General features: G+C 46.2%; 1 protein-coding gene across 1 annotated transcript in view; it reads left to right on the top strand.

Moving 5' to 3' along the window:
* The window catches only part of ITGA2B (integrin subunit alpha 2b), a 43,381-nt gene extending 27,759 nt beyond the window's left edge, over window positions 1-15,622 (top strand). The window contains exons 18-30 of the mRNA XM_033169226.1: window positions 2,173-2,298; window positions 3,238-3,305; window positions 4,347-4,494; window positions 5,003-5,086; window positions 5,196-5,275; window positions 6,349-6,429; window positions 7,855-7,960; window positions 9,206-9,358; window positions 9,581-9,694; window positions 11,118-11,231; window positions 13,431-13,535; window positions 14,569-14,685; window positions 15,173-15,622. Of these exons, the coding sequence (XP_033025117.1) occupies window positions 2,173-2,298; window positions 3,238-3,305; window positions 4,347-4,494; window positions 5,003-5,086; window positions 5,196-5,275; window positions 6,349-6,429; window positions 7,855-7,960; window positions 9,206-9,358; window positions 9,581-9,694; window positions 11,118-11,231; window positions 13,431-13,535; window positions 14,569-14,685; window positions 15,173-15,232 (1,356 nt within the window). The 3' untranslated portion in view covers window positions 15,233-15,622. The remainder of the gene's footprint in view (window positions 1-2,172; window positions 2,299-3,237; window positions 3,306-4,346; window positions 4,495-5,002; window positions 5,087-5,195; window positions 5,276-6,348; window positions 6,430-7,854; window positions 7,961-9,205; window positions 9,359-9,580; window positions 9,695-11,117; window positions 11,232-13,430; window positions 13,536-14,568; window positions 14,686-15,172) is intronic.
* The last annotated feature ends 642 nt before the right edge of the window (window positions 15,623-16,264 follow it).

Genomic DNA, 16,264 nt, shown 5'->3' with positions numbered 1-16,264 from the left:
TTTTGCAGGCACAAACAGTATTGAAAGGGAGGTCACTTATAAATGCCCCAGTGCCATCATGAGTGCAGATCATCATGAATGCACAGCAGGTCCCCCAGAAATGCAGAGGAAGCATAATGAAAGATGCTTCTGAGTACATACAGAGTGCATTGCTCCCCTTCCTCTGTATTGCGAGATCAACCACAACCTATACCGGTATCCCTGGGACCTGATGGCAAGGTGATCTGACCTACCACTTTTTACAAATCTGGCTTGTGAAACTAAACAGGAACACTCGTTGGCTTTTCCTTGTTTTGGGGGCAAGAGAGCCTTCCTGAGCATTCTTGCCACCTTTGCTTCTGGCAAGGCTCCTCTCAGAAACCCCAACATCTCTCCCCACCGTTGGAGCTCCATGCTTGCACCTGTCACAGTGATGCCAGGGGGGTGGGAAAGGGGAGGGACTTGGGAGATGGAATGTGTGTGAGTGAGGTCATTGTTCCTGGTGCTGCTGCTGGGCGAGCATCCATTGCCAAACTGGCAGCTTTCTAATAGGCCGTTCACCAATAGGATGCATTAGTGGAGACGGGCAATTCACCTGCATGGTGGCATGTAAGAATATGAGGTAGTTCTTGTTGTAACGTGGGGATCGTGATTCAGCAAGTGATTTCAGCTCTGACATAGCAGGCAGGAGACAGCTTCTTCATGTAACACTCTTTATTCAGACAAACAAGACTGGGGAACTGAGGAGAGGGATGCTACATTTATAGGAACAGAAAGACTGGCTAAAAAGGATACATTTTGGAGGGAACAATCTCAAGCAATCACAAAGCTGCCTTTTGGCGGGAACCAATAAGACCGAGGATCCAAATGCAGCAACTTAAATGAACCAATAGTAGCTGTTCCTTCTGGAACAGGAAGGCAGTTACTTTCCCCTAATGTGAATACAGACAATAATAATACAGATATGATAACCCTTGAATCAATGCACAACAGTTCTGCAGTTTGAAATTGAGACAGCCAGTCGGAGGGTAGAGAGCAGTGGCTTCAAGCTGAGCTGGCACCCGTCTGGGTGGGTTGCTGGGGACTAAGCAATTGCTTTCCTTGGATCTGACGCAGGGTAAATGGTTGTGATGTCTGTTGAAGGAGGCTGCACACTATACATTCAAAGCACATCCACCCTACCTCAAAGATTTCTGGGAGCTCTGGTTTGTTAAGGGTTGCTGGGATTGTAACTCCCTGAGAGGCAACCTACTGTGCCCAGAATTTTTTGAGGTGGGAAATAAGTTTCAAAGAGTGCTTTAAAGGTATAATGGGAATGTATTTGCCTCCGTGGTGTAAATAAATACTGCAAAGACCAGGGCCAGCTCAGGGTGCTTTGCTGCAAAATGCACGCTACCCTGATGAAGTCAAAGCAAACCCACAGATTACAGCCAAACTCTGAAAATCTGGATTTTCTGGGTAAGCATGAAAGGGCCCTAAGGCTGCCCAAGTAATTTTTGCAGCAAATTGCAGAAGTGCCTCTTCCTGGCAGGAAAAATGCAACCCTAAGAAATCAAACAACTAGCCATTTGCTGCCCTTTCAAAGCAGCCGAGTCTTGCCGCCTTGAGTCAGATGTCTCTTATCTAAAGGTAGACTTCACGGTGTGTCTTCAGCTAAAAGGAAACCAGACCCTCGTGAAACTGCCGTTTGAAAGACATATTGGCAGCACACACACAAAGTGTGTGAGAGACGGCTGTTTTATGTTAGTTTTTTGTTACTTCAGATGTTGCTGGAACCAGCCCTGCAACTTCTAGCTGAGCGTTGGAGGGAAATTTTTAAAACATCTAATTTTTAAAATAAAAAATCCCAAATGTGTTTTCTTCCAACACACCCATGAAAGAGGGCACCATGTATGCTACTGCCGAGTGTATGCCTGCATATTCAGACCACTGTGATGTCGCAGACCCCAGGTAGGAATGGCATTCCAGGTGTGGCCACTGGCGTTTCCGCCTTTTAATTCTGGCAGGTGTCTTGCCGTTTCGATAGTCGTGCAGCGTGACACACAATAGTTCCAATGAGCTCCGTTTCTGCATCTGAGCAAGCTGCGGAGATTTTATCCCTGTTAATACTGAGCTGTTGCACTTCGAACAATTGAAGTGAAAAGATGAGCAAGCCTTAGGCGAATTTCTGAGCCACTTCTCTGCCTCCCACAGGATGAGGCCGATTTCAAGGACAAACTGAGTCCCATTGTCGTGAGTTTCAACTTCAGTTTGGCATCTGCATCTGCAGACGGGGAGATGCAGCCTGTGCTGTCCGGCCAAACAGTGGTCCAGGATCAGGTGAGATGCCTCACCAGCCTCAAAGCTTTGGCACTGTTTGACTTTGATTCCACTGTTTTAAAGCCGCTGACTGCTTCTGTATATCTTTTGTGTTCTGGTGTTTTGATTTTCTTCCTTTGCTTTATTTTTGTAATTTTAAGCCACCCTGGGAGCTTATTGAAGCAGAAATAAACTAGCAAATGGAATCATAGAATCTCAGAGATGGAAGGGACCCTGAGGATCATCTAGTCCAACCCCCTGCAATACGCAGCTGCCCCAAATACATAAATAAAATTGTCACTTAGTCAAGAGCTAAAATGCTTAAGGTGGGATTAGAATCGCATCCTCTGAGCCAGAAACCAAGCTTCCTGATCCCAGGAATATGAGCCCGGTTGTGTGTATGAAATTGTAAGGGAATTGCCCTTTGCACATGCTCAGGGAGTCCTCCCCCTCACAATGTCAAAGGCTGAGTTTTGGCTTTGAAAGCATGATAGCCAGAACCAGGAGGGGTGGGGTGGGGGGTGGATATAAGTACTGACATTAGGTTTTCCGGATTCTATCCCCCCTAAGCACTCTCAACGGTTAATGGTAGAGAGATAGAATTGTTTATCTGAATGACAGATAACTACGTTGATTTCCCACCTGCGCTGCAGGGCCATGGGATCCTTCTGCAATCTTTCATGTTGAGCTTGAACACATCACCCCCAACCCACATCAGGGCTCTTCCACACTTACTTCCTGCCCCATGCTTTTTAGGCGTTTTAAGGCTCTGTAACTGAGCCCCGTTTTTCCCAGTAAAACCCACTCTTTAATGCTGAATTGGAACAAACCACATTTCAGGTTTTCCGCGGACTGCTGTTTGCTCCGATTCAGTGGTAAAGAGCAGGGAAAGCGCTGGGGCTCCAGACTGTGATTGCTCATCACCCAGTCAAAGCTCTGCCTGTTTGTTGCAACCCACAGACCCGTATCATTGTGGATTGTGGAGAAGACAACGTCTGCATCCCAGACCTCCGACTCTCCGCTCACACGTAAGGACCTGCTCCTTTGCAGCACCAACAGCTGTCTCTTATTGAGTCCTGGTGATCTAACCTGGGGGTGTCATCCAAAACGAGAAAGTTCAGGGTTCAGATCTCCCTTGAGTCTGGAATCCCAGTCCTTTTAATTATAGAAATGTGGTATGTGAGAGGCTGTGGTGGCCCAGGGCAGCGGGAGGGCAAAATGCTCTGGACATTATTTTATTTATTACATTTATATACTACCTTTATCTTCCAAGGATCTCAAGATGGTGCATGTGGTTTTATTTTAAAGGCCCATTTAAAAGACAGAACTGACGGGACCAAATGTATGTCCCTTGGAAGAGAGATCTACAATTATGGGGCCACCACTGAGAAGGCCCTGTCTCTTGTACCCACCACTCTAGCTGACCTTAATGGGAAACGGAAGAATAGGAATTCTGATACTGATCTGAAGGGCTGGGCAGATTTATATAGTGTGATACAAACTACAGCTACGTTCACTGTGTTTCATTTTGGGCTCCTCCAGACCACCTGCTTATTTAGCGTTCATCATAGTCTTCTTACACAAAGCATATGCAATGGTTGGACTGTGTCCAGCGAGCAGTCAATTTCGTTTGTCTGCAGGACAGTTACATGACAATGATTTGCTTCACCCTGATTTGCTTGCAGGGCAGTTTGCACATCTTCCTACTCATCGTTCGTTCATCATCCCACACTTCTCAGACAATTTCCCCATCACTTTCCTAACTGCAGAAAGCCTCTCTCTGTGTCTGTTTCTCGTGGATTTGCTGCACCAGGCCAAGAGAGTGTTTAATCTGCTTTAACTTTGCAAACCTAAAGATCCCTCCTGCAAGATGGTGACAGGCCTGGAGGCACCCGGGGTGACCTGTCACGATTGCTCAGCTGAGACAATAAAATATAACCTGAATCGTGCAGCTCCTTCTTCCTCTTTTTCACACAGTGATTTCCTAATGCACAGCAAAAGGCATTTCTTATAACTTTAGCTCTGTCTCTCTCCCCGCACCCCATCCCCGCTATGCGGTTGTGTCTCAGGAATGAAGGCTCCCTGCTAATTGGGGCAGAGAATGTGCTTCTCCTCCACACCACGGCAATGAATTCTGGCGAGGGAGCCTATGAGGCAGAGCTGGTGGTGGAGCTGCCGCACGGAACTTACTTCCAGACAGCTAACAGAGATGGACAGGTAAGACCTTTCACTCATAGCCGGTCCTCGCTGCTGAGTTGTAGTCTAGCCCTTGATTGAGCCAAGCCACAAAATACGGAGTACATTATTTTCATCTTCTCAGTCACTCCCTTCACAGAAGCGTCCTTAAGATATTATTAAGGTGTTTCATATTTCCTCTATTCCTTCAAATTCTGAGGAGGATTCTAGGCTGCCTGGCAGCTCCTTGCTTGCCAAAACTTATCTATTCCAAAGAAGCAAGAAAGAGGTCTGAAAGGACGACACGCTGCTATGCAGAATGGTACAGCCCTTTCAGAACTCAAAATGCTGGCTGAGCGGGTTAGAAAAGGCTCCAGTACCCTTGTTCTGTAGCTCGGCTGTGGTCTTAAATATACCGATTGGTGGGCCAGGCATAATTCTTCTATTTGCAACAATAGGGACCCTCTCCAGGTCATTGCCAGCCTTTCATATTGCTCATTCACCTGGCTGACAGTGATATCACCTGTGCTTTCTCTCTCTCTCTCTGCAGAAGTTGATTTGCAACACCCGTAAGGAGAACGAGACCCGCTTGGTGGCCTGTGAAATTGGCAACCCCATGAAATCCAACACCACGGTATGTTGCTGATTTCTTAACCAGGGCAAGTGCCAAACTCAGGCTTAGCGTTTTCTTGTAAGCAACAATTATCCAACCTCTCCCCCTGTCTGTCACCTTTTTTTTACAGATCCAGGTAGATGTGGAGCTAAGTGTCAGCCAGCTGGAAGAGGCCAGTGATAACATAACTTTGATGCTGCAGCTAAGAAGGTAACAGACAAAGCTGCCCCACTGTCCTGGACCCTTGAAGCCAAGTCCTCGTACCAGGAAACTCACAGCCCCACCTATGGCACAGCCAGCAACTTTCCAGTACTGAAAATTGTTTCGGGGTTCTTTTGAAAACCAAACCAATTAAGAAATTTTCTAAATAAATAGCAGGTGAAATAAATAAGCAGGCACCTTCCCTGTTTAGTTATTCTCTCCCCACCCCCACCCCAAAAGATAGCATCATTCATTCATTCATTCATTCATTCATTCCCCACCCATCTGGCAGGGTATATAAGGGGAGCTGTCTTGTATATATGAAGTTGCCAACTTTTCCCCCAAGTCAGGGCTCCTCCCGTCAGATGGCAAGGAAAATAAACAACTATCTGACTTTTAGAAGACATCTGAAAGCAGCCCTGTTTAGGGAAGTTTTAAATGTTTTATGTTATATCGTGTTTTTACTATTCTGCTGGGAGCTGCCCAGCGTGGCTGGGGCAACCCAGTCAGATGGGAGGCATACAAATAAAATTGTTGTTGTTGTTGTTGTTGTTGTTGGCCACCCATCTGACGTGGTTTCCCCAGCCACTCTGGGCGGCTCCCAACAAAATATCAAAAACACAACAAAACATCAAACATTAAAAAATTCTCTATACAGGGCTGCCTTCAGATGTCTTCTAAAAGTCAGATAGTTGTTTATTTCCTTGACATCTGATGGGAGGGTGTTCCACAGGGCGGGTGCCACCACTGAGAAGACCCCTCTGCCTGGATTCCTGCAACCTCACTTCTCGTAGTGAGGGAGCTGCCAGAAGGCCCTCGGAGCTGGACCTCAGTGTCCGGGCCGGACAATGGGGGGTGGATATACTCCTTCAGGTATACAAGGCCAAGGCCGTTTAGGATTTTAAGGGTCAGCACCAACACTTTAAACTGTTGCGAGGCAGAAATCTACAGGCAGCTTTCCCAAATCGCTGCATCTCTGTTCCTCTTCTACATCAAGACTTTTCATGTCCAAAGCCTGGGCTCCAGGCTTTGAGAAAACACTCTTGTGGCACTCACTCAATAACTCCCACCTTCTCCTGCAGCAAGAACAGCATCAACCCCAATAGCGCCGTGGAACAATTGCAGGTGCCGGTCAAGGTTGCTGCAAGAATGGAACTGCTGGGGTGAGTAAGTCACATGGATGAGGGGAGATTTGCAGATAGATGGATTTCTGTCTGTATTAGTACTAACCTATATGTGTATATGTTTGTATATTGTTGCACGCTTGTATATATGTGTAAATAGACCACATATCATAAAAGACACCCCAATCTCTGAGCGGTGTGAGATTCCAGGGGTTCCAGGAGCTTACACAGGGCGTGTGTTGTCTTTATGATAGATGGTTTATTTACACATATATTCAACCTGAGCCTACAATGGAGGGGTTCACAGCATTTCTCCCATTGCTGCAGTCCTGGATCCAAAAAGAAATCAAACACAGCCCTCTGGCCCTCTGCTGAGCTTGCCGCGTTTTACAGACTGCAACTATTTTATCTCTCGGCTCACATCCTAAGCAACTGAAATTATTAAAAAAAAAACTCCTTCCAGCTCTAAAACTCTACTTCTTGTCTTTCTAACTAATTCTGAGTTGAGGGTGCATTTGCCCTCCCATTTGCCCTCTGGCCAAGTGCCACTCCAATACCAGGCTGGCTCCTGGCTTGCATTTTAGCATGCTAAATCCAGTGTCTGGCACCTAAGAATTAGAAGCGGGGTCTGTGCACGCCACAAACTCTTAACAGTGTGTGTGTGTGTTCACACACACACACACACACACACACAGAGAGAGAGAGAGATGCATATATATGTAAATATATATGTAAACCAGTGGAGGCTGACCTATGAGGATAAATGGGGCACTGCCCCACCAACTTCATTCCTCCCCCAGCCAGCCCCCACTTCCCTGCCTTCATATTTAAAGCAGACCAGTGATCTCAACTTTCTCTTCCTTAGTCTCAGGACTGAACTGCACTTCTGCTTGTCCCACCACTTTCCATCGGGAAAACCCGCTCTTTGCTGCTGAATCGGAGCAAACGTCCGTCGGGTTTTCTGCGGATTGACATTTGCTCCAATGCAGCATTAAAGAGTGAGTTTTCATGGGGAAAGCAGCAGGGCAAACAGAAAACCACTCAGATCCGAGCGTAGAAAACATAGGGCATGCAGGAAACCTCTTGGATTTGTGCTTTCTATGCGCAGAACTCAACAGGGAGAAGGCCAGGGACAAAACTTGAATGAATTGGCTCTGCCTGTTGTTGGCTCTGGCGCCACCTGCTGTTGGGCTCCTTGCCTTCCACCCAGTGGCCACCAGCTGCTACAGACATACAAACCCAGCCTGATATGATAACAGTGGGGGGAAAGCTTTCCCACCTGATTCTGCTGGTCCTACAAGGTCGACCCGGCTGCTTTGGCCTTGTGGGCAGGAGGTGTCGGTGGAGTGGAGCCGCTGGGAATATCAGTGGGGAAGGGCTTCAGGAGGAAGCGTGTATGTGTCCCATGGCAAGGGGGGGGGGGAATCACTTTCATCCTTGCTCTCTCCATGCTCTCCTCCCCAGGAGGTCTGCCCCAGATGTCGTTGTGGTCCCACTGGCCTTTGGGGACTATAAGAACATGAGCAAGGACATAAATGACTATGGACCAAGAGTTGAACATGTTTACCAGGTACAAAGAAACAAAGGTTGGAACTGGATGCACAGGGGGGGTGTAGAGACAACACTCCAACCCACTGCATCCCCTCCAATATTCCTCAGATGAAAATAAGGACATATTCTTCATCAGTGTGTCCGCCAACCCTGCACACCTCCCCTTAGCGACTGGGGCAGAAGATGCAGATGCAGTGGCTGAACAAAGCAAGCCAGAGCCAAGCGACTGTCATGGCCGCTCTTCGGCACTCACAACCCCTTGGCGTGGCCTTGCGGACAGGCCGCACCCCCTTCGTTCCCCCCGCACCACACTTTCTTTAGGGGAGACCGACGGACTGGGGAGTGGGGAAACAGGGGCATTCAAGTGAATAGGATCTTGTTTTCATAAAAACAGGAAGTGATGCCATATTGAATGGGGAGGAAGGGAGAAGGGCGGGAGGCATAGATCTAAGAAATGTGTTAGAGGGCTGCACGGATCTGAACTTCCAGTAACACGTTGAAATGCGGTACTGAAGGGAAAAGACCCCTTCGGAATTCAGTACTCTGTGTTAAAAAGTGAGAGGCCGTGATGGCTTCAGGGTTTTTGTGGCGATCCCAGTATTATTATTTTCTTGGGGGGGGGGGATGCAAGTTGGAAGGCATGCCACTGTGGATATGTCTGTCGTGGAATTCTACTCAATATTGATCCAGAGCAGATTCCAGCGTATAGTTAGCAGAGTAAAAATTTAAACACGTTGCAGAATTCCCCCCAAAATAGACCAGAGGCAATTAATATTTCATCCAGCAGAGCTTTACTGCTACTGAAGGCAAATGAGCATAATGGTCACAAATCCAATACATTCAGCATTGGCACTGTCCATAAGAAATCCAGTTGCAAGTAGACTTAAACTTACAATAATTTATAGGTCTAAACCTTAACACTATGCATACTATGTACAGAACACCACACCGGAAGGAAGAGAGATAGAAAGAAAAAGTGAAACCCAGGCTCCTTCTGGCCTATTTTTGTAGTCAGCGTGACCTTGACAGAAAGAGATACAGAACTAGTTTATGTCAGCTGCAGTCAGCTTCTCTGAAGGAATAACCCAAACATAATGAACCTTCTGCTTGCTTCTTTCACACAGAGAAGCTTCTAACACCCTCTCGAATTAATAAGAATAGGAAAGATCTCTACACATCAGATCAATACTTTCTGTACTGAAAATGCAAACCAAAAACGTCTTCCCCATTGCTGACCTCTCTTCCTTCCTTGTGCTTCTCTAAGTTGCAGAATGCTGGCCCTAGCACTGTATCTGGGGCTGAGCTTATTGTGGACTTCCCCAGCCACTTCCGGGAAGGCTTCCTGCTTTACATCGCAAGGGTGAGCACGGAAGGCAACATCGCCTGTTCACCCACCAACGACACCAATCCTCTGAAGGTAGGAGCAACCTCTGGGAAGGGGAGAGCAAAGTATGGAGGGCCTGAGAGCACCTCTGTCAAATCTCCTCCTTTTTTTTAAAGTCCCAAACACTGCAACGTTTCCTCCTAGGAGAGTTGCCCCATCCCCTTGATCTTATCAGTTGCCTTTTTTTTCCTGATCTGCTGCCGCCTGCAATATAGCTGCCTGCTTTTCACCTGAACGCTATTTCTTTCCTTGTAGCTGAAAGTCCAGGAGCCCACAACTGCTCCCAGCTACAATATGACTGCCCAACCACGGCACTTGCGTGAGAGGCGGGATGTGAACTCGGCAGCGCTGCAAGAACCCATTGTGGTGGTGAGACCTGTTGGGAAATGGGACCGACTTCATAGTGTCATTTAAAGGAGTTGTCACCGGATCTGGGTTCATATATCCCTGCTGCTCATCAGTCGGGCTAATCCTCAGTCGTCCTGTAAACTTCTGTAAACCTGGGTTGAGTGACTTATCGTGCAGAATTGTTTTGAAAATGAATGAGGCAAGCATTCTGCTTGGGTAGAAGCCCCCATATGGTAGCAGTTCAGCATGGTGCGATCGAAACAGCTAGCTGAAGAACCCCTCTGCACTCACGAGATCTAGGAACTTGATTGTTTTAAAATTTCAATACCTAAGATGTCATAGTTACTAAATTTACACTTTCAACTTGAGCTGAACAATTCTATGGTCCCACTATGCCATTGGGGCACTTATACCATACGTTTAAAACTCACGAGTTCCCCCAAGAATCTTGGCAACTGTAGTTTACCCCAACAAAGCTGACTTTCCTAGCACCTTAAACTACAGTTCCCAGGAATCTTCTGGAAAAATCATGTGTTTTAACTGTATGGTGTGTACGCAGCCTAAGTGTGCATAATGTGAAGCCAGAATAGTTTAGCCACATGCTACACACCCTGTAGCATCCAACATATGGTCTCCCTGTCAAAGGTGTCTATATTGCTAATAGTTTCTGTTAGTTGGTGCAGAATTATCCTATGATCTGTCATGGCCAAGTGGGCAGTTTTCTCCCCCCCCCTTCCTCTCCATTGAGTTTAATGGGTGGTTTTTGGCATGTACCACCTCTGCTGGAGGTCTGCCAGCAATATCCATGGCCCTGAATTTCCCCTGGCAGAGGCATATCATTTGACATGGGATGGACCAAAAATATGATTCAGTTCGCATTTTAAAGGCGAACCTACCTAATTTTCCCTTTCCAAGACAACGCATGAACTGAAACACAACCATCCTTTGGAATTCCCCCTTCCCCAGATTTTTCAGTGCAGTGCAGTTCTCCAGCTGAGTAAAGTTCACCAAAATGCAAACATCAGAGGTAAAGCGTGCATAGAAATGCGTATATAAATGGCATACAAGCATCCAGTATATTGGGGGAACTTGCTTTGCAAATAATAATAATAATGATGATGATGATGATGATGTACACTAGGTCAACGTGCTTGCAAAAAATGTGTATATTAGCAGAAATTCGCTTTGAAAGCTAATGAATTTTCATTAAGACTGAAATGAATTCAAAAACTGATGTGAAAACGTAGAAGACTGAGCAATGAAGAAATGGGAAACAGAGAGAATGCCATACCTTCACACACGTACAAACACACAAACACATAGTTTGTATCTGGAGGTTAGGATTGCACCCTGTGTTTATCCACAAGTTATACATCCTGCAGGCTGAATAACTCGACCAGACAGTTTCAATTAACTTAACCCCCTTGATCCAACCTGCCTGCAGAACTGTAGTAGCCAAGACTGTGCCGTCATCTGCTGCCAAGTGGGGACTCTGGAGATAGGGCAAGGAGCCATGGTGACCATCCACGCAGTGCTGTGGCTGCAGACTTTCCACGAGGTAAGGAAGGAGCTTCTGTGCAAGGGATGGGGAGGCGGAGAGTTCCCTTCCTAGAAAACAAGACTGCCTTGATTTTGGAATACACCCTCCCTGGAGAGGCATGCCTGGCTTCTACATTGCAAGCACTTTAATGCCTTTGGGAAATTTTAATTGTTCTCATTTTACACTTTGCTTTGAAATACTCTTATTTGTTGGGGGGGGGCGTGTGTGTGCTTATATATCAGTGCACACCTTCCCGTAATCCAGACAAGATGAAGGGTAGCATACATTTTTTAAGAAAACCGAAACAGATGCTGTGACCCAACAAGATCACAAGATGGAGTTATGATTAAGAAGTGGCAAACGGTTTGTGATTTATTTGTTTGTTTATATGGCACCATCCATATGAATGGTGCTTGCTTGCTTGCTTGCTTGCTTGATTTACTTATTTAATTTCTATACAGCTTTATATTTTAAATAAAAACCTCAAAGTGGCTTACACCAGTGTGGTGTAGTGGTTAAGAGCGGTAGACTCGTAATCTGGTGAACCGGGATCGCGTCTCTGCTCCTCCACATGCAGCAGCTGGGTGACCTTGGGCTAGTCACACTTCTCTGAAGTCTCTCAGCCCCACTCACCTCACAGAGTGTTTGTTGTCAGGGAGGAAAGGAGAATGTTAGCCACTTTGAGACTCCTTCGAGTAGTGAAAAACGGGATATCATATTAAATCAATAAATCAATAAAACATTAGCCGGGTGATGTTCCTCCGGCCTCATGAGGAGCCTCTTCAGTAGGGCTGGTGAGTGTGGGCCCAGCCCCCTAGGCCAGGTGGAAAGGGCCTTCACACTCACAGGCGGGCGATGTTCCTCCGGCCTCAAGAACCCCTTGCCCCGAGGAGCTTCTAATCTAACATTCTCCATGGAGGAAACAAGACATGAAGGGGAAGGGTAGCTGACGGTACGCAGGGAACGATGATGTGATTGTTTCGGTGATAATGTACTTAGGCTGAGTTACAGCAGGGCATGGTAACTGGAGAGAGAGGAGCCAAAGATTTCGTGACCAAAAGTGGATCTGAAGGAGGGATTTGAAGGAAGTAAGAGAGGTGGCATTGCCACCTGCAGGGTCCATGGCAAAGCCATTCCTTAAACCAGACCAGGGTTCCAGAATGCTCTGGGCTAGGCATTCCGGAAAGAAGTGCTGCTGTCTGTGGCAACATTCACTCTGTACATTTAAAGTGCTATGATACCGCTTTCAGCAGTCTTGGCTTCCCCCAAAGAATTATGGGAGCTGTAGTTGTCAGTTTGCATTTCTTAGTACATAAGTTATTGATCTGATGTGTAGAGATCTTTCCTGTTCTGCTTAGTTCAGGAGGGTTCTGGAAGGTTTCTTTCTGTGTGAAAGAAACAGGCAGAAGGTTTCTGATGTTTGGGTTATTCCTTCAGAGAAGCTGAGTACAGCTGTTTTAAATTGGTTCTGTTATCTTTCTGTCCAGGTAATGCTGACTATAATAGTCAGGCCCGAAGGAGCCTGGGTTTCACTTACATTCTCTTTCTAGCTCTTTGTTCTGGTGTGGTATGGTGTGGTGTTCTGTTTTGTGTGCTGTAGTGTTGAGGTTTAGTCTTATTATAAGTTCTTGTAAGTCCGCTGCAACTGGATTTCTTATGGACAGTGCCAATCCTGAATGTATTGGATTTGTGACCAATATGCTCATTTTCCTTCAGTAGCAGTAAAGTTCTGCTGGATGAAATATTAATTGCCTCTGGTCTATTTTTGGGAACTCTGCAACGTGTTTAAGTTTTTCCTCCACATGCAGCTCGTCAGTAGTTTGTGACCCCCAACCCCCGTGCTATAATTTTCAGAGTTCTCTATGAAGAGGGATTGACTGTCAAATCACTCTGGGAACGGTACCCTTGTGAGGGGAATAGGGATCTCCTTACAGCTCTCAGCACCCTTAACAAACTAGGATTATTTAAGGGAAACTGTGGTTGTTTAAAGTGGTATCATAGAATAAACCCCTTCATCTAGCAAGCATAGTCTGAGTTCAGGTTCTTATTTCTAAGAATTGCAGACCTGTAAACACCACCACCACCCAACCCGGAAGCCAGCACCATTTGGGCTCACACAGGGCACTGTATTTCAAAAGGTCACCAAAGCTCGCCCCTGATGGCAGGTCCATAATAAGGGCACAGGTAATAAATGCATAATGGTCTCTTCTACCGCAGCACCCCATGAAGGAGCAACTCCTCATCCAGTCTCAGGCCCGATTCAACACTTCAGGGATGCCGTACCGCATTCAGCCGGAGGTTCTGCCAAACGGATCCTCTCTGGTATGTCAATGAATCAGTGTAGCCGAAACTCAGCTTTGCATAAGAACGTCAGGCCTGCTGGATCAGGCCAATGGCCACTCTAGTCTGGCATCCTGTTCTCACAAGAACACTTCCCCCTTCTGTGGTTTTCTGTGGCTCAAGAATATTTCGGCTTATTGAGATGAACAGGGCCTCGTTAATGTTTTAACTAAGGCGTACCCTGGAAGCAAAAATAGGGACAATGATTCACCAGGGACAAGGACCAGAAGATTGTGTCTGTCCCTCCTACCTAGGGGTAGTTGACGTGTAGGAAAGTGAGGGTATATTATGGGTTTTGGCAGGTCATAAAGCCAAGTGGGTTGCATGTGAGGTGAATCCATGGGGCCCACTATCTGGGATTGCCCAATTATGGTTTCTGAAAATACCTGGTCATTTGGTGAAGTCAGGGGCTGGAGCCTGATGGGGTTTTATGTTTTGTTTTTTGTTGGAACAGAGGTGAGACTGCTATAAGAATTCTAAGATCTCAAATATAGAATAAATGTTCGTGAATGCATAAGGTAAACACACATGCATAAGTATACAAACCACGTGTCTGAAATAGTACAGGAGAGCAATCCTGAAGCCATATTGGCTTGTATGTATGGTGCATTTTGGGGTTAAGGGGTTGGGCAATTTAAAAAGTCTTTAAAGGGGCTTGCAGACCTCTACAAGGAGGAGGGGAACTCGGTTGCAACAGAAAATAAAGATATTCCTTGCTTTCACTGGATCTTGCCTGCATCCAAAATGGGCTCAAAATGCTAGCTAAATTCTCAAAGTACCCAGTTCCAAACTTTAAGGCTGAAGCCTGAATGGCAGTTAAGTGTTTGACAGCCCTACAAGAATCACCTGGATCTGGCGCCAAGGTAGAGGAGGTCAGCCATTTCATTATCTGCACTGGGGATAAAAGACTGACTTGGGCATGAAAACCCCTCTATTCTTTCAATCGCATCAGGGAGAGGAAGGTTCAACTCAGATTGGCTTTCTATTTCCTATCCCTGCCCCCTGCCCTACCCAGACTAAGACACTGGTGGAGTGGGTGGAACCGGCTGCCGATATTCCTGTGTGGTGGATCATAGCAGCTATAGTGGCCGGACTTTTCCTCCTTGCAATCTTCATTATCGTTCTTTGGAAGGTAAGCGAAACCTTGGAGCGGGCAATTCTGGGCACAGAGGCAAACTGGACCAACCACATGGGGTGCCAATATTCCAGTGGTGCTGGCTTTAGCTGGGGGGTCAACAAAAATAGGAGCGCCTCCGCCCCCCTGCAGAAAATGAGCATTCATGGGAGGTCCAATGTCACAGTAACTAACATGCCTCATAGGGGAAGCAGTGGTATATAGAATCATAGAATTATAGAGCTGGAAGGGACTCCCAAGTGTCATCTAGTCCAACCCCCTGCAATGCAGGAATCTCAGCTAAAATGTCCATGACAGTTGTTGTTGTTGTTGTTGTTGTTCTTGTTCTTGTTCTTGTTCTTGTTCTTGTTCTTGTTGTTGAGATTTTGATCAGATCAGCCAACCCCAGCATGCTTCTGGGTGGCTTATGTGTATATATTGAGAACAGTAGCCCAATCAAGACTTTTACCAGTTCAAAGAGGCCTGTTTCTTTTTTTTTTAATAGACGGGCTTTTTCAAGAGGAAGCGGCCACCCACAGAGGAAGAGGAACAATTGTCCCAATGACCCTGGGGCAAAAACATCTGTGAAGGAGCAGTAGTGGGTGATCCTCACACAAACACACATCCGCCAGTGTGATCTCATTTCTGCCTGGATCCGTCCCTCCCTGTTCCCTGTTCAGCTAGACCCTTTTTCTGAGACCCCCCCCTTTGCTCCGCAATTTAACACCCTTCCTCAGCTATACTTCTGCAGGCATCCCATTCTCTTGCTAAACAGATGCCCACAGTAGACAGTATCCACATTCATGGTTAGCGCCACAGAAGAGTGATTCCTTCACCCTTAAAAACAAGGTGCTGACTGGAAGACACAGGCCATCCATGAAATTAAAAACAAAACAAAAACTCATTAATTCTTAAGTGGAAAAAAATAGGCCTTGGAGAAACAAGTAGGGAGGGGGAAAACCCCAGCACTCTTTTTAAAAGTGCAGAATTAATTCCATTAATAGGCTATACATAAAACATGCCAAATATACTTGATGCAACATGAAAGCAATCAGAAGAAGAATGCCATCGCCACCTATACTCTGTTCAAAATTTGGTACTGCAAATTAGAGTTGGGATTTTCCATTCATCATGTGCCATATTTCCTTGTCATTCTACAAGAGGCTAGTCCGTTCAGTCGCTTCAGAGTTATTCTTTAGGAGTGAATCTTAACAGGTGTGTGAACTCTAATAGAGATGATCGGTACTCCCTATGATCAAGGAGCCTAAACCTTAACACTGTAACATACTATGTACAAAACACCACACCAGAAGGAAAAAGAGAGAAAGTGAGTGAAACCCAGGCTCCTTCTGGCCTTACTTTTATAGTTAGCATGACCTTGACAGAAGAGATAACAGAACTAGTTTAAGCCAGCTGTACTCAGCTTCTCTGAAGGAATAACCCAAACATCATGAGCTTTCTGCTTGTTTCTCACACAGAAAAGCTTCCAGAACCCTCTTGAATTAATTAGAATAGAAGATACCTACACATCAGATCAATACTTTCTGCGCTAAGAAATGCAAACTGACACTGTCAAGAGCTGAGCTGCCCATTCCTG

This window comes from Lacerta agilis, chromosome 14, assembly GCF_009819535.1.
Source record: "Lacerta agilis isolate rLacAgi1 chromosome 14, rLacAgi1.pri, whole genome shotgun sequence".
NCBI classification, from domain to species: Eukaryota; Metazoa; Chordata; class Lepidosauria; order Squamata; family Lacertidae; genus Lacerta; species Lacerta agilis.
Note: the sequence above shows the minus strand (reverse complement) of the source record. Positions and strands in the feature narration are given on the sequence as shown.